Genomic DNA, 25733 nt, shown 5'->3' with positions numbered 1-25733 from the left:
CCCACCGAGGGGCTAGCAGCATCTGGAGGCTGGAACCGGGAGGGTTCCGCCATGCGAAGCTTCAATGATTCCATCGCAGTGGGGTGTGTTCTGTACGTCGGGAACTTTCCGATCGTCCCTCGGGACGAGTGCTGGATTCTTGCCAAGACCGACCCCATCAAGTTCTCCGTCGTCCCAATCGGCGGCATCAACATCTTAATCAGCGAAACCGTCGATTCCGACAGAAACGCTCTGGTAAGTAACGCTGACGCGACCGCCGCTGAGTAGGACGCAGTCGCGAAAATCCGATCTGAGTCGCATGAGCTTCCAAAGGAAGATTCCACCTTAGATCTGAAAAATTCAAAGCCCATACCCAATCCGCCACTGAGCAGGAAACTACGGTGGAGGACCAATGCAGATCTGCCTGGGTTTCCCAGGTTTTAGAGAAGCAAAGGTGCCACTTCGTGCACTTCCTTGCACATACCGAAAGAACCGCCCCTCCAGAGGAGGGAGCTGGACCCATGCATGTTGATGATGCCGGAGACGGTAACGCTCTGGGTCAACAAGATGTTGCCGGAAACTATTACGCTCCGGGTTAGCAAGATGATGTTGAAGGCAATGAAGATTCGATCCTCAAGAACCTGAGCCCGCTATCTGGCGATTCATCGTCCATGGACTCGCAAGAGTACAACCGTATGATGAAAGAGTTGGAAGACATGGAGAAAGATGAAGCAGAATCCGCTCTGTCAAAGCAGGTCCTCGCGATCGTAACTAGGCTGGATGAAGGTACTGACTCGGAAACAACTCCGCCCAACGCTGGAATTCCAGGCCCGTCAGATCTGGGTTCACGGCACCGGGTCCGTTCCCGCACTATGCCGGAGCATCGACAAGGACGTGGCCTCGACTTCTTCGAAGGGATGTCGATGGAGGAACTCACCAGAGTAGCAGGCAAGTATGGAGAGAACATCGCATATCCGGATGCTCTCACCAAACCAATAACAGCTGAAGAAGCCGCAGATCCGGAAGCTCTAGAAGCTAAAAGGAAAGAACTGCTGGCTGAAACTCAAAAGCTCACGAAGACCGCAGCAGGAGTGCTGGCGGACAAGATGGAAACTCATGAGATGATGCAAGTGGTCGACGAACAAGAATGTAGGACCACGCAGTACCTGGACAAGGCCACTGAGCTCCGAGATAAGTGGAATAAGATAGTCATGATGCTAAAGAGGACGCTGAAAAGCTCCATCAGGAAGCTGTTCGCCCTCGGAAGATCAACTTTGATAGTCCCACTAATCACTCGCCGCTCACGACCCCAAAGGATAACATGAAGAAGGCGGCGGAGCTCCTGGCCAAAAATGACGAAGAAATCGACATCGGTCACCTCCGCACACTCGTCGCTACAGCAATGAAGCAACAAATTAGGGCGGATACTTCGCGTAGGATGGTATCCAACCCAGAGGTATGTGTGTCTACCACGCAGAAGAACGCCTCAGCGAGAGAACGTCGTGATGGGAAATCGCGCACCGGATCTATGGAGCACAGAAGGAAGACCAGGGAACATCCAAATCCGATCCCAATATCTTCAGATACCCCTCCGACCGGTAATGATAAGGGTAAAGATCCGATGTATACTGGCAAGGACAAGTACCGGAACCCATCGCCTCCGCCCCGGAATTAGCATCCTCCTCCGCCACCTCGCCGACGAAGTCCAGCCGGAAATGCCAGACCCCATGGGCCTGGTGGAATTAACATCCGCGACAACGTTGAGCCTTAGAGGAGCCGGAACAAGGAGCGCGTGCCTTAGCCCTGTAGGAGCCGAAACGAAGAACACGAGCCTGAGCCCCGCAAAAGCTGGAACAAGGGAGGCAGCCGCCATAATGGCGAAGGCAGCCACCGCAGCCGAAATTAGCATCTTGAAGGATGCGGAGAATCAGACGGCGGAAGAAAAAAGTCTCATCGGCCCCTCGCAGATCTCAATCCCCACCACCCAGTGGAGGAGGTGGAGGCGGAGGCGGAGGCCGGAGATCTCGCTCTCGTTCAAAATCCCCCGCCCGCAAGAGCTCACGCGATGTGTGGTAATGTCTCAATGAATACAACACTGGGTACATCGGCCCAAAATTCTTTGGCAGGAGGATCTGGAGGAGAAAACACCAAAAGGCTTGAACCTCAAGCTACCCGGAAACCTGAAGCACTATGACGGCAGTATGAGGCCTGATACCTGGATCGATGACTACTTTAATGCAGCCAGCTTTGCCAGAGGGACCCCAAATATGGCCTGCCGCATGCTCCAGTTGTACCTTGTTGGTCTAGCCCGGACTTGGCTTAGTGACCTCGAGGAGAATTCCATCTTTTGCTGGTTTGACCTGAAGATCGCCTTCGACGGACACTTCAGGGGCACCTACAAGAGACCTTCCACGGCTAGCGATCTACAAGCCTGTATCCAGAAGAAAAATGAAACCTCTCGAGCATTCCTTACTCGGTGGTTAGAAACAAGAAATGAGTACGAGAACGTAGATAAACGCACATCAATGCTAGCCTTCATAGGTGGCCTGCAGAGGGGATGGCTGCTCCGGCACAAGTTAACTTGCCTCATCAATGAGCAGAAGCTGACCTTGGACGATATGATATCCATCGCCAACACTCACACCGTCGCTGAAAATGATGCACGTGGAGAACATCCAGCCATGGCCATACCCCTGCATCAGCAAAATAAGAACCGCGACGGCAATAACAATAACAACCGGAAGAACCCCCAGAAGACCAGAAGGGCGGAGGATCCGACATGGTTGCCATGACATTTCAACGCAGCGGTCAAGGGGGCAAACGAGGCTGCGGTCATGGTGGCGGAGCCGGCAGGGGCCAGCAGCGCGTTGACAAAGTCACCGCAGCTGGGTTCCGCGCTCCCCAAACATACGAAGAGTACAGGGACATGCCATGCCTAGCCCATGTTGATCCGGCTATTGGAAAGTCCTCTCACACCAATCGCAACTGCAAGTGGGTCAACGATCTCAAGACCGACCCAGAAGCAGGATATAAGCGTGCCAGGAAGCACCGCCCACGCGGCAAATGAGGCAACGACAAGAACAAGGAGAAGGACGAGGACAGTTCAGAGGCGATGAAAGAGGGTAAAGTTTCGCTGAATCCCAAAGAAGGTTCCGCAGCTACCAAATCTAACCCATTCGGAAAAAAGAGTGCAGGTACATACCACACTTCCCTCGGAACCCCAACAGTCCGGACCAAAAAGTCAGCCCTCTGGATCCTAAACGCCACGCTTCCAGCTGTGCCGCAGTACGTCAAGTGGTCGGAAAACCCTTGCACCTTCGACAGAGCCGATCATCCGACGGTCATCCCTGAAGAGTGCTATGCTTTGGTTGTTAGTCCCCGCATACACGGGTTTCACTTCTCCAAGTGCCTCATGGACGGCGGAGCCAACCTAAACATCATGTACGTGGAGACACTGGAGAAGATGAACCTTACCAAGGAACAGCTTAAGCACAACACCACGTGTGGTTCCGGGTAAAAAAGGCAAACTCCCTGGCCAGCATCAAACTTCCCGTGGCCTTCGGCAACGTTAACAATTTCCGTGAAGAGATGATCACGTTTGAGGTTGTGCCCTTCAAAAGCTGCTATCATGTGATCTTTGGAAGGCCCACCTACCTCAAGTTCCACGCTAGGGCGTGCTACATCTACCACAAGCTCAAGATTCCAGGTCCTAACGGCATGATTACGGTATCCGGAGACTACAAGAAAGCTCGAGACTGTGAGGAAGGCGAAGCCGCCTTTGCAGAATCCGTACTATCTAGCGAGGAGCTGCAAGGCTACAGAGCTGCGGTGGATTCGTCTGATATGCAAACCACCAAGAAGCAGATCTTCGACTAGAAGAACTCGTTCAAGGCCGCGATAGACACCAAGAAGGTTGACCTCAAGGAAGGCGACGCCACCAAGAAGGTGTCTGTCAGAGCTGACCTGGAGCCCAAATAGGAAAGCGCCTTCTTCGAGTTCCTGAGAGCTAACATGGATATCTTCGCATGGCAACCTTCTGACATGTACGGAGTACCAAGGGAACCTTACTACCTCAATATAAATCCGGGTGCAAAACTGGTGAAGCAAGCTATGCGACGCTTTGGTGACAAGAAGCGTCACGCCATAGGAATGGAATTAGCAAAGTAACTAGAGGCAGGATTTGTAGTATAAGTTATCCATACTAATTGGGTTGCAAACCCCGTACTTGTACCCAAAAAGATTTCTGAAATACTGGCTTGAATAAGCATTGTCCGAAAGATCCGTTCCCCTTGCCACACATTGACCAAGTCATTGATTCGATGGCTGGGGTGGAACTTTTGTGTTTTCTTTACGCATATTTCGGGTATCACCAGATCCGGATGAAAAAGTCCGACCAAAAGGCGATCTTGTTCATCACACCCTTTGGCACATACTGCTATGTCACCATGACTTTTGGTTTAAAAAACGTAGGTGCCACCTACAAACGTACGATGCAGCGGTGCCTGAAGGAACAAATTGGTAGGTGCCACCTACAAACCCATTCCTCCCGGAATTTTCCTTGAGCACATGCGGACACCCTCTGTAAAGGGCGCTAACCCGAAAAACCCAGATGTGGCAGTGTCTCCGGACAAGGAGGTGATGGTTATCACTCCGGCTTGGACTAGGCCTTTCCTGGACTACCTCATCGATCAGAAGCTGCCGGAGGATGAAGTCCTCGCGCGATAGATCGTCAGACGAACAAGATCCTACACTATAGTTGATGGACAACTCTACACTAGAAGTGCAAACAGGATTTTTATGAAATGCGTCTCAAATCAAGATGGCATCGAAATTATTAGAGAAATCCACCTCGACGACTGCGGGCATCACGCTGCTCCCAGGTCCCTCGTTGCAAAAGCTTTCCGGCAAGGTCTTTTTTGGGATAACAACTAAAGAAGATGCTGAAAAGAGAGTCAAAACTTGTCGCGGTTGCCAGTACTACGCTACACAACCAAACGCTCCGGTTCAGGAGCTGAACACCATCCCTATCACTTGGCGATTTGTGGTCTGGGGGCTTGACATGGTCGGAAAATTCAAAAAATCATCTCCTGGCTGTTTTAATACCTCTTGGGTGCTATAAATAAATTCAGTAAGTGGATCGAGGCCAAGCCAGTGAGAAAAGCCGATGGTGCTACGACACTGAAATTTGTTTGCAGCCTCGTGGTGAGATACGGCATCCCACATTGCATCATCACAGACAACAGCACGAATTTCGCACAAGGCGAACTGAAGGATTACTTCAACGATGTAGGGATCCGGCGTGACATTGCTTCCGTGTCTCATCCACAGTCCAATGGGCAGGTCGAGCGAGCCAATGGCCTCATACTAGTTGGACTCAAACCTCGCCTTGAGAAACCGCTGCGCCGCGCAGCTGGATCCTGGGCTGAGGAGTAAAATTCTGTCTTGTGGAGCTTACGAACAACCCCTAACAGGTCAACTGGTTTTACACCTTTCTTCCTAGTATATGGATCCGAAGCAGTGGTACCTTTCCTCATGATTCCCCGTGAGTTTCCGCCTACAATAAAGAAAATGCAGATGAGGGTCGACAACTATTTGTGGACCTGCTCTAAGAAGCTTGGAACATAGCTGACCAGCGCTCCACCATCTACCAGCAGAAACTCCAACTCTACCACAGTCGTCAAGTTCGGAACCGCTCGTTCAAGGAAGGTGACCTGGTTCTCCGCCTTCGGCAGGTGAAAGGGCATAATTTGTAATCTCCATGGGAAGGACCTTTTGTCGCACTAGTAGGAAAACGCTTATAGGTGGAGCTTAGTTCTGTGGCGCACCAATAAAAATGCGCCACAGAAAGATTTTTTGTGGCGCACGAGAAGGGCTGCGCCACAAAAGTAGATTATTTTTGTGGCGCACTACTGAACCGTGCGCCACAGAAATTATGTCGGGCCCACATCCTGCCACCACCAATTATTAGTGTAGGTATTTCTGTGGCGCACAGGGCGTGCTGCGCCACATAAATAAATGTTTCTGTGGCGCACTGGCTTCGGTGCGCCACAGAAGTAGTTGATTCTGTGGCGCACTTGTTCTGGTGCACCACAGAAATAAGGGAACTTATATCATCGCCGTACCCCTCCCCCACGCCTGTTCACCTCCGCGCGCCTCTCCCCTCTCCCCTCTCCTCCGATCCGTACCGCCGCGCGCCGCCATGGTCGTCGCCGTCGCCGCCGCCTTCCTCCGCGAGGGCCGCATGCCGCCACGCTCCTCCCATCCCCGCCACCTGCAGCACAAGCTGCCGCTACGGCGAGGAGGGGCCGCCGCGAGGAGGGGCCGCGGTCGCGTCAAGGTGGAGGAGCCGCCGCGTCCTCCTCCTCCTCCACCCCTGCTGTCATCGTCAACCTCCTCCTCCACCCCTGTCGTCGGTGATCTCTCTCCCCTCCCCTCCCCTCCCTCTTAATTCCTCTCCCGCGCGCGCACAAGGTGCTCGACGAAATGCTGCTGTCGATGTGCTGCTGTTGTGCTGCTGTACGTTGCTGTTGCTGTGCTATTGCTGTTGTTGTGCTGCTGCTGTTGCTGTGCTGTGCTTGCTGTTGGCTCATTGCTCATGCCTTTTACTTAATGTCCGAAGCTATTGCTATGTCTCTGTAGCTTCTCACCATGTATTGGATGAACTCCTTAATTATGCAGTAATGATTCCTTTGATGTGTTATTGAAGCTTGGATGGAAGCCAACTAGAGTTGGGTACCCTAGCTTTGTTTTGAACTCAACTGAGTAATGATAAATTTCTATTTCTTGTTGGCTTGGATGAATTTATGGTTGATGTACCTCAGTAGTGGTTCACTGGTGTGATTGCTTGTGTTGTGCTGTGCTGTGACCTCATTAGCTCTTGCTACGCCATCGGTTGCATCTCATAGTTGGATAATTGGTGAAAATAGAGATATTCACATTAGGGAATCATGTAAATGAATGCCACCGTGGTATCCTTTGAAGAAAATGGGATGTTTCTGATGGTTTAAAAGACTAAGTGATGCTAGGTTATTAAGTTGGCTGTCAAGGTTGGTTTTATCTGGTTAAGTTGGATAGGCTATGTGTTATTGCTTACTTATGCATATCCATCTCTACTGGATTGACTAGCTCAGGCTTGGCCTCTCTCTTGCCAGCATCACTTGGTTACTACCAAATGATGAGTAATACCTTATGGTACCCCAGCTTCGTTTTGAACTCAACTGAGTAATGATAAATTTCTATTTCTTGTTGGCTTTGATGAAAATAGAGATATCCACAGTAGGGGATCATGTAAATGAATGCCACTGTGGTATCCTTTGAAGAAAATGGACAGTTTCGATGGTTTTAAAAGGCTAGGTGGTGCTAGGTGATTAAGTTGGCTACCAAGACTTGTCTCATCTCGGTTAGCTGGGATATGCTATGTGTTGTTGCTTGTTTAGGCATATCTATCACTTACTTGGATTTACTTGGTTCTTGATTGGCCTCTCTTTGCCAGCATCACTTGGTCTATATACCAAGTGATGAATAATCCCTTTGGAGCATCTCGCTCCATGCATGCTATGTGTGTTTGAGCATATTGACTTATGTCACCATGGTTGCTGGTTTGGTGGTGTTTTTGTACTTGCCGATGATTAGATGGTTGGTCGATCACTCGTACACTCGGGGTGGAGCAAGTGAGCCTGGTGTGATGGCACAAATATCAATATCTTGTGCATCCTACCTGGCCTCACTTACTCCATCCCTGGATGTTAATATTTGTTTCGACCAACAAAGTATGAGACATTCCATTTAGTTCATACTAGCTACTTCTTAATTGCATTGGCCTTACTTCCATTTTAGTGCCGATGATTAAATTGTTTGGTCACTTGTACACTCTGGGGTGGGGCCACTGAGCCTGGTGCGATGGCACAAATATCAATCTCTTGTGCATCCTACCTGGCCTCGCTGACCCCATCCCTGAATGTTAATATTTCTTTCGACCAACAAAGTATGAGGCATATGATATCTCGTTGAGATACCACTTGGCTCTTTCTTCCATTTTAGTGCCGATGATTAGAATGTTTGGTCACCTATACGCCGCAATATACTTTGTAGACGGGCCCCCCTTTCCCCGGCCGCCGTTCCGTGAACGAGTCCTTGACGAGACAACAACGCCGACCTGCCTCTCCGGCGCAGAACCACGCCATTCCTTTCCGCCTCTCTTGTGGCCGCGTCTCCCGCGCTCTGCGCTTTTCTCCATGGCCGGACCACGATTGGACACACCGAGGGAATAATGATAATCGCCATCACCACTATCGTCAGACTCCACAGGTGTAGAGTACTTTGCAGCAGATGCCACTTTTCTTCTCTCGCCGTCCAGTGAACGAGTCCTTGATGCAAAGACCGTGCCGGCCTCCCTAGCATCATGCCGGCCCGTGTTGCCGCGCTTCAGGCCGTGTCTCCCGCGCCCTGCACTCTTCGCCTTCTTGCCCGGTGAACAATAGACTGGTCGTTGGAATAAGGAAGCCGATGACGGCCGATCGCAATCTAATCTTGCGACTGGCCGTCATCGGTTTCCTTATTCCAACGATCAGTCTATTGGTTCACCGGGCAAGAAGACGAACAGTGCAGGGCGCGGGACACACGGCCTGAAGCGCGGCAACACGGGCCGACATAATGCTGGGCAGGCCGGCACGGTCTTTGCATCAAGGACTCGTTCACTGCACGGCGAGGGAAGAAAAGTGGCATCTGCTGCAAACTGCTATGCACCTGAGTCTGGCGATAGTGGTGATGGCGATTATCATTATTCCCCTGATGAGTGCAATCGTGGTCCGGCCATGGAGAAGAGCGCAGAGCGCAGGAGACGCGGCCACAAGGGAGACGGCTGGGACTGCCATGGTTCTGCGCCGGAGAGGAAGATCGGAGTTGTTGTCTCGTCAAGGACCCGTTCACGGAACAGCGGCCGGGGAAAGGGGGCCCTTCTACAAAGTATACTGCGGCGTATACTGCAACTATGGTTTCTGACCATAGTATTTGTGTTGACCAACAATGTATGAGGCACTTATTCCATTTTGTCATTCCATTTGCTTTGGTATTTTCAAAATGCCGATGATTAAAATGTTTGGTCACCGGTACACTCTGGGGTGGCGTAAGTGAGCCTGGGTAAGATAGCACAAATATCAATCTCTTGTGCATCGGACTTGGTCTCACTGACGCCATCCCGGAATGTTAATATTTGTGTTGACCAACAATGTATGAGGCACTTATTCCATTTTGTCATTCCATTTGCTTTGGCATTTATTCCATTTCTCTTGTGCATCAGACTTGTTGGTCTCACTTTCTTCCATTTTAATCATAGTAGGAACCGGATGAAGACCCCGATGCAAACGAGCCTGGTGGGTAGAGAGGAGGAAGCAAAGGAGGAACCGGATGAAGACTACTTTGTATCTCGAAATTGTGAATCTTGTATGAATTAAGAGTTGTATGCAAAACATTTGACACTTGCCACGATATATGTATCTCGATCGGGCTCTAAGTACTGTGATGATGATGTATAATGTTGCTATGTTATATGTGTCCATATTATATCTGTCTATCTGTCTATAATATACCTGTATACTGTATACAAAACCTGTATAAAACCTGTATAATACACCAGGGAGCACAAAATCGAGTATACCTGTACATTGTTCTGTGGCACACAAAAATAGAAATCAGTGGCGCACCTATTTCTGTGGCGCAGCTGGCCCATGTGCGCCACAGAAAACCTTAATTCTGTGGCGCATGGATCGGTGCGCCACAGAAACCCTATTTTTGTGGTGACGTTTCTGTGGCGCACAACCCGTGCGCCACAGAATCAGATTTTCGTGCGCCACTGATGAGGCTTTCCCTACTAGTGTCGTCAGCAAAGTGCTGCACAACGGATCTTACTACCTCGTTGATATCCATGAGCTAAAGGATAGACCTGTCAATTGGCATCGAAAACGTAAGAGGAAGGATCCGGGTGACATATAGGATGAAACAGACTGTCCCTTGGAATATCGCACAACTATGTCCTTTCCACACTTAGCAATTTAAGCATTACATATTTGTAATAGTTATGATACATGATCCATGAAATAAAGCATATGGTTCAATCATTGAGTCTTTTACCTCCTTTATTTGTTCATTTTTGGATCGTGTATGTTTTTCGACTAAAACCACAGAGCTGGACGTTTCCGCCTAGACGTGTATAATAGTTGTGATTTTCAAAATCGTCCATTAGGACGTAAGCTTAAGTTTTCTAGTGGATGAGTTTTTTTGTTGCGAACTTGTGGATTCTTTGTAGGGACTTCCGACACCTTGGCTGGGGGCTTGTTTCCGCAGTTATTGACGGATTGCCATTGGGCTTCGTCGCCATCGGCGAACATTTCCAGCTAAAGGTCTTCCGGCTCGTGGAAGGTCAAATAAGTAAGCCGGAAAACTTAGAAACTAGCACTTGCTTTCAAAACAACAAAACATGCATATATAAATAAACGGATAGCAGGATAAGTTCCTTCCGCCCACGACATGCATTTTTTTCATCCTAGCTACTTCAAATACTTAGTTTATTACGAACCCTCGAAGGGGCCAAAATGATGCAGCTTAGTGTTTTTCAGGGTATCACTCTGAAGACTCCGGGTTGTCTTCGTCAGAGGCATGGTAGGTACTGTCTTTGGCGGATTCGTGGCCTGAATCCTCGCCTGATTGATGCACACTGGACCCGGAGCCTTCCTCTTTGTCTTCTTCCTCATCCTCGGGAAAGCCAGCCGGAAGATCATGTTTCTCATACCACGATGAGGGGTCCAGTCGGTTGGCGAAGATCATGTCTAATCTGTGGGTTTCCGCGAGGAGAATCTTGACATTCACGGCCTTTGGGACTCCGGCAGCGATCTTGGTGAAGTCCATTGCCGGAAAGTGTGCTTTGCACATGGCCAAGGCAGTGGCAGCGGCTCCGTGGGCAGATGATTCTTGCCAGTCCCCGATTAGACCCGGCACCATTTTCATCATTTTTGTCATTGTGTCAATGACCGTGGTGCGGGCCTTCTTCAGGGAAAGATTCTGAGCTATTTTCCAGCTTCATTCAATCAATTCCTCGATAGAGTTTCCAGCTTCATATGCATCAACGCGGGAGACGCTAGTGTCTTTCTTCCACTCAAATCCCAGCAACGCTGATATACACAAAACATTTTGTGATAAGTCCGGGTTGGGAAGAGACGAATACAATATGCATGCCGAAATCATGAAGTCCTTACGAAAGATCATTTTGTCGATGTCTGTCGCCTCCGCCTCAGCAGCCTTAAGCTTGGACGCCAGAGTCTTCACTCCGTTGTTGTTGTTCTTGAGCTTCTCGGCCATTTCCGCCATCTCCTGAGAATGCTTGTCCTCCAGGTACTTCTTGAGTTTAGTCTCATTTCGATGGGACTCCTTGAGGGACTGATTTAGAGACTCGTGCTGCGACTCCAAAACTTGGAGCTTAGCGGAGATTTCGTCGATGGAGGGGCGCTTGGCAAGAAGTTCTGTAAGGCGGAAAGCAAGTTCAAGTACAAAAAATATAAAACAATAAGAGTAAGTTGAGGAACCTATAGTAAGGCGGAGACATACCCTCATCCGTCTTTAGACGAGTTTCGAGGAGTGTGATCGCATGTCGGTCCTCCGTATCCTTCTTGTTCAACCGCTCAATCTCCGGCTTCTGCTCCAGCACCAGCTTATGCATCTCGCCATGAAGCTTGCGGGTGTTCTGCGAAGCAAGTAGTAGGGTCGATTAGCCGGAAATTCAAAATCTGGGGGGCTGGACGCGAAGTTAAAACTTTCTTGTGCTAGGAAATTTCAAGTTTCCGCCAAGATCTAAACATGATGATACAGTTGAAAGCATCGGCTTCAAATATTTACCCTGAAGAAATATGTAACCCAATGCTTGGGGGATAGTGTTACCTGGGCACGGCTTTGTGCTTCACAAAGAAGACGCGAAGATTATCCTCCAAGGTGGCCAAATCCCGCTGTTCTGGATCCGGCTCTCCCCACACTTCACTAATTAAGTGTGTCACTTCCATGTGGCGCAGGTGTAGGGGAGCTCTACGAAGATCCGGAAACAAGTGAGGGTGCGTTGCGGGCGTACCATGAGCACCACTTAGCGTCAATTTCTTTGTGGCATCATTAGCCGTAGCTTCAGCCGAGGTTGCTTCAAGCTCTTCAAGTGCTGGTTTGGAAGAAGAAGCGCCTTTGCTGGATTCTGCAACTGGAACTGGATCTTCATCAATGTTGATGATGTCTTTGGGATCAGGGATGGCTGAGGAAGAAGGCTTTGGCGGGACTTCCACTTCTGGAGTAACTGGCATGGAGGCAGGAGAAGGCTTGAGTTTCTTGTTCGGGAGCTTATTTTCGGCTACCTTGCTGCATGAAAAGAATGATGTGACACTTAGCAGATGTTAAGGTAGTTTGTAAAAGGGTCTTAGATGGAGATCAAGTTGTTACCCAGGCTTGGAGAAGAACTTATAGATGACCCTGCTTGCTGCCGACGGTGTCAATCTCTTTGAGACGGAGTTTCTCCCTCTCAAGTTTCTTGGTGGCCTTGGCGCTAGGGGTTTTGCGTGCACGTTTATCCGTCAACCCGAAAGCTCTGGCTCTTTTCCGTTTAGCAGGAGGAGCGGCTTCCGGATTTTCCGCATCAGATGCAACCTCCGGGTTCGACTAGCTGGCATGCGGGATCCGGGTCAAAGTCCCAAGATCTTTCTCCTCAAGGGAGTCGAGCTATGAATACAAGTCAAAGTCCTTAGGCAAATTTGCAGGCATGAAAGGTAAATAATTATCAGTCAGAAAAAACTTACCGCAGGCCTAGCGCCGTTCGTGTATATGTTGAAATGACACACGTGAGTCTGAACGTCACGCGGAATCTTGATCAGTACCCGGAGCCGCTTGTCCAGGGCATCAGAAGAAAGGATGTCTTTGGTGGCGCGCATTGTGTCGTCGTGGCCACTTTATAAATACATCAGGCGATCATGGTGTTGGAGGGGTTGGATCCGCTTGGTGAACCAAGACTGTGTCAGGTCCTGCCCCGACAACCCGGATTCCGTCAGCTTGTAGATCGGCCTCACCATCTTCACCAATGCTGGTGACTCGGAGAAGTGGGGGCAAGCGGTCCATCAGAGGTCTCGCTGGCAGGTCCATCCTTGAACGCCGGCAAAGTCTTGAGGCTTGCCGGATCTGCAACATCCAGCACATAGAAGAACCCCTCGGACCAGTACCTCACGGATTCATGACGATCCGTGTGAGGGTAGATCCGGCCGGGAAGATCTTGAAGGTGATGCTCCCGCAGTTGGCGAGCGAGGAAGTCTGTGGGGCGGTTTCCTTATTGATAGAGAAAAAATATTGAAAGAGGGCTAGATCTTGTTTTACCTGGAGATGACCCTCGTAGAGGGCGACGTGGTTGGCGATGGCGAGGATGTTGTTCGGTGAAATGTTGTGGGGTTGAAGCTTGTAAGCCTCGAGTATTTCCGAGAATAACTCGCTCGGAGGCAACGAGAATCCACGCTCCACCAGGGCCTTCATTAGCACCCACTCTCCGGCTTCAGGCGCCAGGCTTGGAGCACCCAGAACCACTCTCTAGGATCCGGGACGTAGGAACCCTTCCGCCTCCATGTTGTGGAGCTCATCCTCTGTGGTAGTGCAGGGCCACCACTGCCCTTTGACTTCGCCTTCGCGAGATCGAGCTTTGGATTTCTGGGCGGCCACCTCCTCCACCTTCTTTTCCATACGATCCTTTCCGGCAAGTTCCACCGGATCGGTGTTGGCTCCTTCAATGGATTTGTCGGATCCTTGTGCAGGATCCAACCGGACTGGGACGAGTGGCAGGGGAGTGGAAGAGAGGGTCGTGGCCGCGATAGGCTCCGACTGCGCGGGAGGCGGAGTAGAAGAAGACATCTACAGTGAATGGAGTTAACTTGTGAACTTAGCCGGAACCACCACTACTCACAGGTTATCCCTACCAACGACGATGAATAGCTCGAGGCCGGAGTATTTACTGGTAATGGGCGCTGTGGTGATCGGAGTCGTCATCGGTAAGGATTTGCTGTGGTGGCTCGCCGGACTTAAGAACACTGATGAACTCGGTGCGGTGGTGCGAGCTCCGGTGAAACTCTGGCAGACTCTGGCACAGCGGGAGACAAAGCTCGATGGCGGCGCTCGGAGGAGAGGTGAAACGGGGGGAGAATGGCGCGTTTAGAGTGAGCGGTGAGGATATTTATAGGAACGGGCTGAGATTTGTGCTCCGCATCCTGTGGTCAGAATGCAAGCGTTGCGCCGTTGGATGAGCGACACGTGTCCCAAGCCCTAGCATAAAAAATGGCTAAGGATCAAGTTACCGTTTGAATTACCCGAGAATGGAGCCAAGGTTGACGGAACCGTTAGAACCTTTCGAGGATCCGGGTAACAACATCAATTGTTAAGTAAGCATCTCTCCATGGGAGTAACCCGGAGACTTGTTGTAACAATATAGTCGATGGATGATGTCCCGTGGGATGAATGACTTTTCGGCATGCAAGCCGGAAAGAGATTTCATGAAGTCGGAGTTCTTCAAGTTTCCCCAGGTTTCTGGGAAGCTTGCCAAGCATGAAGATGGTGCGAGCAAGGTGGAAACGGAGGTGAACCTCGGAGAAATCTGGGGGCTACTGTTGTGGGTATACTTCATGGGTGTACCATCGACAGTGGCTATATCCGGAAAGCCCGGGTGGCCCATAGATGGTGATGGTGGAATGTGGCCCATTGGGCGACCCAGTTGCTGTTGATCAAGATGGAGGAAGTCCAGCCCAGGAACAAGGAGTCGGATCCACCGACCTACTCTGGAAGTCAGATCCAGCTTGGCCCATGAGGGGTAGTCAGATCAAGTATGGCATATAGGGATAGTCGGATCCTTGACGAGCACGGCAATATAATATTCCGTAGTTAGGTAACTTGTATCCGAGTAGGACTCTCCGTGTAAACCCTAGATCCTGACGCCTTTATAAGCCGGATCCCGGGAGCCCTAGAGGCACAACCACAACTCATTGTAACAATACGAAAGCACCCAGATAATTCCAGACAAGCAGCAGTAGGCCCTGTCCTTGAGCAGGTATTCTGAAGCTGGATAAATCGCGTACCACCGTCCCGAGGACTCTCCGCCCGATGGCCCCTACTTCTTCTTCCCTCCATGAGGATCCCTCCTCTAGAGTACCATCGAATAGGCAACGACACTTGTACAAGTAATCCTATGTGTCCTTGGCATGTTTTTGTACCGTAACTTCACGAATGATATCTGGGTCAATGAACCCAAGATCATAGATTTTTTCCTTTTTTGCATTCGAGAAGCTTCATTCACCATAATATATACTCCCTCCGTTCCTTTCTATAGTGCCTATAGATTTTTGGCATTTGTTTCAAAATATAAGGATGTAGCTTGGCTTTTTTCAATTACCCCCTCCACCGGTCAACTCCCACACGACATGCATGAAAAAATTCCATACAAAATAGGAAACAATTAATTAAGATTCTTAATGCATGGCCCCAAGTATTGCTTAGATTTAGGAAGCAATGTTTTTCTTTCCTTAATTAAACATTTCTGCACATATATGGAGAGTCAACAAGACAAATTTGTGGAATTTGTTACGGTAAGTTAGGAAGTTATCGATTTCCCTAATTTTAGTCTGATCTCAAATCGTTCAGCCAGGAGGTCTTGTGTAAAAAATACTCCTGCGCTAATTTCCGTGCCAAAAATCTATAGGCACTATAGAAAGGAACGGAGGGAGTAGCGTACAAAAGAAAATAGTGAGAATAATTATTCATGCAATGAAGCAGCTGAGCTATAGACTTAAATATAGAAATAAATCACTTACAGACAATAGCAACTAACGATAGGTTTGTCGATGGCGTTTTATTGAATAACTGAAATAATTCTTCAAATTCAATGTGTATCTCATCATCTCCACGGAAGTAATGCTCCTCCCTAGCTGCCACGACGAGCATGATGCTCGCTTCCACCGAGGCTTTCACATACTAGTCATGCAATTTTAGCATTTGTGTTTCTAGATGCGGGAGCTTGTCAGGTCCGAGGAGAGGCTTTCACATAGTAGTCTTCGTATTGAACAGTCGTAACCAGATTTCTAGCCGTTTGCGCGACTAGTTCTACCGTCTCCAGATCATCATATGAGTACACGCTGAAGGGGGGTAACGATTTGTTTTCCTGTTCTCTGAGTTGGGTAATTGTTTTAACTTTCATGTTAGTTGACTGTATATTAGAGCGGTCATAGTATGATGGAAATTCAACTTGACTTGGTCACTCAAGCATGTCGGCAAAGTGCTTCACTTTTCCCAGTGCTATATACTGCTTTGGCGGGGGGGTGGGGGCGTTTCGGTGCAACCTAGCATTTCACATCCTCAGCCACGATAATGGTGGTGGCCTCATCAGTCCTCTCGTATGGTAACAAGGTAGGAGCCTTCTTCGCAGCTGAGGATTTCTTTGTAGCTTTGGATTTCTTCGTAGTTGTGGTACTAGCCGCCGGAGCGGCGGTGCCCTTCCGCTTTTTCCGAGTTAACTAAGGCGGTGGAGTGTGCTGACGTGTCGGAGACGGCTGAAGCGGTGGAGACAGTTGAGGCGGCGGAGACGGCTAAGGCAGCGGAGGAGGCGGACTCTGCTGACGTGGTGAAGTATGCTGACGCAGTGGAGACAGATGAGGTGGCGGAGGCGGTGGTGTCTGTATTGGCTTCCAATCTAGAAGCACGATGTTTTCCTTTCTCCATAGAACGGTGTCTTAAATGGCTTCTCCCGGTTCATTCTGATTCTCTTTTCCAGCATCGAAGTCAAGCTTTAGATTCTCGAATCCATTCACAACATCATCCACCCTGACAACAACATAGCCATCTGGAACAGCACAACATTAGTAAGTTGGTCTAGGTACAGGAGGTAAGGCAAAGCCGACCGCCACCTTCATCAATATGTTCACAACTTTCACATGTAACTCACAATTTACGCTCTCCGTGATATCATCCATAGGGTAGCATGGACCCAGCATCACCGCATCATCATTACTTGGGAACTCTGTGGAAGCCACGCTGCTTTTTCAGCTCAGATCGTGGGCCAGTAGCATCAAATACAGGATCTTCATACTACCGCTGAGATGGGCCGGTACCTTGCTGACTAATAGTACTGCATTTAATTTATCCTACTGCGATCTCAATGTTTCTTCTATCTCCTGCATCCGGTCGGTATCCCTTGCCTTTCTCGTCTCACAGCTTCTATCGGGAAATCTCTCCTTTCATCAGCAAACCCAAAATTTCATGGAACGGAGCCTGGTGTGCCTCGTGTTCGTCCTGAGTGTTCAGGATTCCCAAGGGCCCTTGTCATTCTCTCTTTCGGGATGGAACTTCCCCTCCCGCACCTCCTCATGTGCAGTTTTAAGGGCTTTGTAAGGCTTTGCAAGATGTTCTTTTGTATAAATATAATTCCCTGTTTCTGGGTCCAACTTCCCCCGACCCGTAGAGCCACTCCTTTGCCCATTCGTTCCACCCCGATGTCTCTGGATTGATCATTGGCAAACAGGTCCTGCTCAGATTTCTCCAACTTAGGCATGTTAGTCTTGTAGCCAACTGTCCCCAAAGCATGATGATATTTCTTCTTCTTAGCATTTGCCGTATTTTTTGTCGACCTTTTCAAAGCTACATCTTATTTCTTGTACAACACGAATTCGTCGCACTGATATTTTAGCTTCTCATCTGCTCCTTTGAAATCCGGAGTCTTTCCTTTGAGGATATAGTCCTTGTACAATCTTTTTTCTTGTGGTTGTTGAATTGTGCGGCCATCTTCTTAAGAGCCCACACCTTTACTTTTTGCTCTATAACTTTGTTATCTGCATCGACCTCTTCCAGTATGATGAAATGTATCATAAGCATATTCCAAAGCGTATCTTTGGATCTATCCTCGACATAAGCAAATCCATACGCCTTTGGCTTGTTCCATTCTCAAACGGTGATTGGGATGCTGTCCCTAACAATAATTTCGCATTGACTTACAAATAATTTTGTGTTCTTCACGAGGGTACTCGGTTCGCCATATTCAGCAACTTCTTCGATCTTGAGCCTAGCATTATCGCCCAACTTTTTGGTCGGGCATCGTTTGTCTTTACAGTAGATTGGATAGCTCCGGAGGGCTAAAAGAACAAATAATTTTCAATATATATACAAATCATTTAATGCATCTACTCAGCAACGGCTTAATTTATATATCTCACAGGACTTTGTAATAACTAAGGTTCCACCGGAGCTGTCATCTTCTCCCCCATTTTATCATTGAAGCCGTCATGTTCACCCTCCATTCCCTCACCGCAGCCATCATGTTCTCCCTCCATTCCCTCACCGGAGCCATCTCTTCGCTCGAGATTCTATGATCCCTCGCCGGAGTCGTGAGGTGATATCATCTTCACTGGATATGGTATTCGCCATAAACTCTTCTTATTCTTAGTCTCTGTCGTGCCCCATAGTTTCTGCAAAGACACAATAACATCTCAAAATTTTAATACACAACATCTTATGTACAAAATGTAATAATCTTAGAATTTTCCTTATTTGTTCCCGACATTTTCTCTTTTCTGTTTCTAACCCTAGAAAAATCATAGATGAAACAATATATGAAACCATATATAAAATTTACTAACACGTATGAAATTCACTAACATATGTAACATATATGAAATTCACTATCATATATAAAATTTCTAACTATATGAAACAATGTATGAAACCATATATAAAATTCACTAACATATTCCTAATTATATATATAAGTACATGAAATTGACTAACATATTCCTAATTTTATATATATTCCTAATTCTATATATGAAATTCACTAACATATTCCTAATTCCTAGAAAATTCACTAACATATTCCTAATTTCTTACATACACTAACGTATTCCTAACATATTCACTAACATTCCTAACATATAGAATTCCCTAACAACTATAAAAAATAGAGAAAAAAAACAAAGAATTACCAACAATTGCAAGGAGGAGAGTGTGGCTGGCGCGCGGCCTCCCGACCGGAGAGGTGGTGGTGGCGGGCAAAGGGAGGTGGCGGTGGCGCGTCTGACGGCGGCGTGGAGGCGTCAGAGAGGAGAGTGGCCGGCGCGGGTGGATGTGGCCGAGGAGGTGCGCGCGTCCGAGGATCGGAGGTGGCGGTGGTGGTGGAGCACGGCAGCTCGATCGGCGACGGCTGCAACGGCGGATCAAGATGGGCGGAGGGCGCCGGTCGCGAATTTGGCAGCCTGCCCGCGTCCTAACACCTTCTGTACGTCTGCGCGGAGTGGGAGAGGCACGCCGATTCTAAAGTAACGACCTTTAGTCCTGATTGGTGGCACCGACATGTCCTCGCTCCAACATCTGAGTCTCCCTCGCTCTCTGCCACTCTCTCTTCTATGCCCACCCCATGACTAGGCTCCTCCCATCGCACTGCCTAAATCCATCGAGCACTGGCAGGTGGTCGGATCACAGCAGCTGCCTCCACTTTGTCCCTGCGAGGGTGCAGCCGTCTTTGCTTCTAGTTTGAATCGCAACATCAGGATTACCGTTTCATGAAAGAAAGAACGCCCATGGCCCATCATACTATATCTTATACAAAATACTGGTTAAATTAAGAAAACATGTAAGAAAGAAGAAGATGCAGTCGGTATATGCAAAAACAAATGGATTCGGTCAAGATCTGCCCGTGAGTCCATGTAAAAAAAAAGGTATATCACGTTTTGAGATCACACTTAAGACAACTTGAACAAACTTGAATGAATTTGAGGTGTACAATATCAGAGCTGTGTACATAATTTTGCAAGTATGCAAATCACTTGGACATCTCACAATGAGATACAACAATGGATGAACATCTCAGACAGGAACAAATAAAAAGACATGTAGGTACAAGGGTAAGACATGCAAGCTACGAGAGTGATTTGCATGTCGAGAGATGACCAGGTTTAATGCTTTTGTGATAGACCATGGATCAGCTGGAGCAGGTGAAGTTGTCGGGGCAGGTCTTGTGGCACTGGTTGAGGAGGAGGGTGAAGGCGAGAGGGACATTGAGTTTGATGCCAAGGATCTCGGCCTTGAGGGCGGTGCAGAGACAGATGGAGGCATCGAGGTTGGCGAGCCCGGACAGCAGCGGGCAACACTCCTCATTCGCCGGCACGGGGAGGTTGAGCTTGAGCAGGTTCAGCACGTTGGCGCACACTTGCAGCCTCAGAGTGTCAATCGAGCAGGTTGGCGGTGGGGTGGGGCTGGGGCAGTATGGACCGCAGGCGTGCGCGGTGGTGGCGAGGAGAGCCAGGTTGACGGCGAGGAAGAGGACCAGCTTGGAGGGCGCCATTGCACAGATCGATCAATGGAGGAAGCAAGCGAGCTATGTACTGATGGCGTGCAGCTAGCTATTTGATGGCTAATTTAAGCAGGTTTTGCTTGCTTGGGATGGGTTTCTTGGATGTCTTGGGGTGGTATTTATAGCCAATTCTATGCGCATGTTCACCAGATAATTATGCTATCGCGACGAAGAGTACAGCGCAGAGGTCGGATGTCGGAATAATTAACATAGGGTAAACGCAACTGCAATCACGAAGTATCCAGCTCTCGTGCTTCACGCATCTTCTGGTCAATGTGACAACGTGCATGTCATCTCATCACCTCCAACAAGTCCGGCTCCAGGACCATGGGACGACGTGCATGTCATCACTCGTCAGACCGACCTTTGTTCAGCAGCATTCTAGTCCGAGACTATGTTGTATGGTTTTGACTACATGCATGTACGTGCAGTGGCCATGGATGCCTACTAGAGGTTCCGCACTGTTGATCTTCACTGTTGTACAGTAGCGATTTGCTAACTTGATCTACACTAGTGTATGTCCCGTACTGCATTATTAGCTGCTGCACACTTTTACTGAGTTTTAGAAGTCTACAGATCAGCGTCAAATAGAAGCCATCTACAGTTACATGTTTGTGAAAAATATGTCAACTCTGTTCAGTAATTTCGTGGCTCCATATGGAAATCAGCGGTTTATGTTTATCCTCTTACAGGTTCATGCATTGTGCTTCACTGGTGTTAGTATTTCCTAGATTCATATGCCTACACATATCATGATATTGTTCAGATATCCTGTTATTGTACAGGTTTATGTTTATCCACTTATCACATGTTTCAGGACAACTAGTAAACGTGCACGTGCAATGCACGTCTCTATTAGGCCCATCCTCATTGAGCCAAATGTCACCTATTACATACCCAATGCAGAGTACGTGTAAGTTTTACAAAAAAAAAGGACATGAATATAAACCTTCACCAACATGCCCGTTTCTACAGAACATTTTGGTAAAGTTCATTTGCAGGTGAATGACAACAACAACAAAATTGAAAGATGCAACCTCAGGTTCCTGTTCAGAATAACATACGTACAAAATATAAGTTGCTAGTGTATGTGCTCATTTCTCTGGAAAGAAAAACACCAGCGTTAAGGTAGTGCTTGTTGCGTCCCTAAAGCATCCTTGTCTCGTTATTCCCTACTCTACATCACCATCAGCAAAACATATAGAACCCAAAATATTTAGTGAAAGAAATACAACCCAAGAGGGGAGTGATGTTTTGGCTCCTCGATGCATATGATCATATCCATGGTTGATCCATTTGAGTTGAACACATCAACCAATATGTTCATGTAAACAGAAAAGTAAGGTTAAATAGGAAAGGACCTGTATCTTCTCACTCATTCAATACGTTGGCAGCATAATGCAACTGAAACAGAAAAACACATCTATTAGACTATAACAACATAATGAAGTCATTCCATTGTTGTAACCAAATCATGATATATCATAGATATTCAGAGTACAACAAGCATATAAAAAAGATAATTGGTCAGAAATATTCTCAAGGAAGTTTAGTTCTCAATATAAAATGCAAAAATATTCACATTACAAGACGCATGCCTTGCAGTACATAACATAGTTAATATATGCAATGACTGATGTCCGATGATGCAAACATACATGAACAAGAGCATTAATGACTGATTCTTGCCCCAACCGGCCAGCTAAGATCACACGGAGATGGAACTCAACAGAAATAAGCCCCACGTGTCTGATAAAATATTGTGATATTGCTGAAAGAAGTAGAGAGAGTGAGCTTCTGCTCTGAAAATTTACATGTATATTATGTAAAATATTTTGAAAACTGAATCCATGATACACTCTGCACGCTAGCAGGCAATCAACCGTGATCTACACATGTAGAACGGCTACGCCGCGGTGAATCAAGTCGCTCAGGACAACGCCTTTATCAAGCAACAACATGTGGGTCAGTCTGAAATGGTAAGAAGTTAACCCTGTATCCTGATTACAAATGAAAGCAATGAGAACTCAACAAAACATGCTTGACCCAGGTTTTATAAACCAAACTTTGAGAAAAATTCAAATAAAAACTGCTTGGAAAATAGGTTGTGACCAAACCAGTACCAGCATATGATGTTAACCTGATGCAGAATTCTCATGGTTCTATGCTACTGCAGTATTAATATTGCATCTCACAAGGAACTCTTAAATTGATAAGCAGTAATAATATTTCATTAAAATACTATACTTCAGCATGCACCCCCATAAGGAGTCTATTTTGACAGAAACAATGTATTTAAATATTCGAATTGATTTAGTGGCAGCGACAAAACTAACTGAAATGGAGTGCGTTTGGAGGATGACATGGCTTTTCTTTTGCTTCCTCTGTTTGGAATAACTGGTAGTAAAGAATCCCTTGTCACTTCCATTGTAATAATAACTGGTATAAAAGACTTTTTACCTGATTCAAAGTAGCATTTATTCATGCATGCCAACCTTCAATCACGGATACATAACACTGCTTGTACATATCAAGCATGATTCTCAGAGGACACCAGTACATTTCTAGAGTCAAAAGCATGCTACACTCCACATAAAAATTGATTACCTGGTCGATTAGAAAATGGCATGGATAAATGGTGGTGGCTTATGCAAAAAAAACATAAATAATATATCCAAATATCCTAAGTTAGGACGGTTTATGGATATCATTACCCTCTATGCAACCCTGTGGTGATCAGCCAACCGCAGACGAAATGCTCACGTCTTCAGCTCGGCACCAGCAGCTGCTGGCAACTGGCTGACCCATCATTCTTCGATGGCTGTGGATGTAAATTTTTAATCACAGAACAAGCAATCAGGTACAATACAGTTACAACAAATTAAAAATTGAAACACACATTATATGCGTGCATAAGGGTACCACCACCAAACGCCAGCTCGAAAAGGTTGGGAAGCTAAGACATCCAAACTGATCACATCTTTGTTATTCTCCAAATATTAACCTTCAATGTGACTATATGAGAATGAGAGAAAAATTCAATGTACTATCATCAAACTATGGATATGCACACAAAGACTACCGGAGGATGGTGGTTGCCATGCTCATTTCTTTGCGCAGATCCTCTAGGCCAAAAACAACATTTGGATGGTTGATGTAGAAGAATAGGTGACTGTATGGTGAGACCAATGTGCAACCCAAGGTGTCACCAACAATCATGACCATTCGTAGGTTCTTTCCGTACTCATGGGAGCAAGACAATGGTTACAATGTATCCAATTTAACCACTTGCATAAAGAAAAAACAACAGAACAAACAAATTGTTTTTGCTTACTATCGTCCCAGTGAGTTAATTAGCGAAAACCAAGTAACAAGAGCAAATCGCAGTCAAGAAGAGATCAAAGAGTTGATATCTGCAAGTATCAAGAAAACTATCATTTAAGGAAAATAGGAACGTCATGCCCCTTTCCCTTTGCATAAAGAAAAGTTTTAGCAATAAATTAAATACTTGCACCATAAATTCATGCCCTCCTTTCAAATTATTATCATTATTGCAAACCGGTTCGTATGATCCATTGCATCCTAAAATCATACACAAGGTACACTTTATTCTTTTTAATCCACAAACCATCATACCAAAAGCATTAAGGAACCAATTGTTCTGTAACTATGGATCGCCTTGTAATCAGATTGTCCTTGGAATCGTGTTGCCATCAACGTGGATAAATAAATAGTGCTTCTACAAAAAAAAAAATGTCGCGGCAAGAGATGGTACATGCATCTGTTGATAGAAAACAATCCATGCAGTACATGTACTTATCACAAAAGGTTGTGATTCCATGGTTATCTAAATAATCTAAATATTATTTTGGACTGCATTTTAACATAAACCATACACAATTACACATAGGGATGTGCATACCAACCTGCAATTTCCGTTTTCAGTTTTCTCCTTTCTGATTGTTGGAAATGAACTATCATCAGTATAAGAACAAAGGTGAGCAATTCTATTTCTGAACTATCATCCCTATAAGATATAAGGGAAAAAAATCTAAATATCTAATTAACTACAATTCAAAATAAATATAAACATATGGATGTGCATACTAAGCTGCCGCAGTGTCATTCGTACAAAGAACAGTCGTGCTCCGTTCAAACAAACAATCAGCGGGGAGACAAAATTGTGCAGTGTAAACCTGGAATTCGTCCTAGGCGGCGTGGGCGACCCCGTGAATCCTGAACCTCGTCATGCTTGTACGTGCGAGGAGCGGTTTGGCGGCGACGTCCTGGCCGCTGGCCGACAGGGTCTTCGCGGTCGCGTTTTGCAGGGCGGCGGCATGGAGGCAGGGAGCAAAGTGGATGAACGGAGTCGTGGAGTTCCTCGTCTACAGGGCCCTCCAGTTGGGCAGGGCGGCGGCGTGTGGCGGCGTGGGGAACGGGCTCCGTAGAGACAGGGCGGCGTGTTAGGGATGGACAACGCGGCGTTGGGACGGTCGGCGGTGTGGATGCACGGCGGCGCGCCGTTGGTGGCGGGCGGCGGCGTCAGATGCAGGGTCCTATGGTTTTTCTATGGCCCTCTCTACCAGTCGGCTCCGCATCAATCGCTGAGGATGCGCTCGAGGCAGCGGGATGGTGGCGGCGCGGGTCAGGCGACATCGTGTGGGGAGGCAGCGGTGGAGAGACGGTGGCATAGTTTGAAAAATCGGAACCGACCGCCGACGATCCCGACGAGATCGGAATTTCGACACGATACGATCCTTCCTTCTCCACGCGAAAGTGAAAACTTCCGAACGTCATCTCCATGGGTTCCGCCAGATACGCATATGCATCCAAACGGGAGGGTGGGTGAGGAACAAAATCGACAAGACCAGCAGCGATCTGTTTACCTCGATCCATTGCGTTGCTTGCGGTTGATGATGTCGAAGATCTTGAACGTGCCATCGAGATCAGATCCTTATGCCTCTAGTTCCCACAGACGGCGCCAATTGACAAGGGATTAACTTGTCAATGCCTACGGGTGATAGGCTAGGGTTTAGTTAGAAGTAGAGGGTAAGTAGATCTCGAAGGTTTCAGCCGAAAAGTACTCGACGATTATAAAAACTAGGGTTTGTGAACAATGATTCGATTGATCCTTCTTCGTCCCTCGACTCCCCCTTTATATAGGAGATGGAGCCGAGGGATTCGTGCTATACAAGTTACAGAGTCCGGGACGGTTTCTAACTCATCCCGCCAGATTACAAATAACACTCCCTATTACAACTCTTTAACTTTCCTTAATATATCTTGGGCTCCCGAATCTTCTTACTCTTCGGGTAGTGGGCCTTCAGTAAACCCCGGGTACTATATTCGGCAGGCCCATTTGGGATGCCTA

General features: G+C 47.5%; 1 protein-coding gene and 1 long non-coding RNA gene across 2 annotated transcripts; both read right to left on the bottom strand.

Annotated features, from left to right (window-relative positions):
• Positions 1–19990: 19990 nt before the first annotated feature.
• On the bottom strand, positions 19991–20353 carry LOC124694355 (cortical cell-delineating protein-like). Its single transcript, XM_047227349.1, has one exon. The coding sequence runs from the start codon at positions 20351–20353 to the stop codon at positions 19991–19993; it is 363 nt and encodes a 120-aa protein (XP_047083305.1).
• Positions 20354–21449: 1096 nt separating this feature from the next.
• LOC124694354 lies at positions 21450–24376 on the bottom strand. The gene is made up of 3 exons (XR_007000458.1): positions 23262–24376; positions 23077–23183; positions 21450–22969 (listed from the first exon to the last, which is right to left on the bottom strand). It is a non-coding gene; the product is annotated as an uncharacterized LOC124694354 (long non-coding RNA).
• Positions 24377–25733: the final 1357 nt, after the last annotated feature.

The sequence above is a fragment of the Lolium rigidum genome, chromosome 3, assembly GCF_022539505.1.
Source record: "Lolium rigidum isolate FL_2022 chromosome 3, APGP_CSIRO_Lrig_0.1, whole genome shotgun sequence".
Classification (NCBI taxonomy): domain Eukaryota; kingdom Viridiplantae; phylum Streptophyta; class Magnoliopsida; order Poales; family Poaceae; genus Lolium; species Lolium rigidum.
The sequence above is the reverse complement of the archived record's forward strand: the minus strand, read 5'-3'. Positions and strand labels throughout refer to the sequence as shown.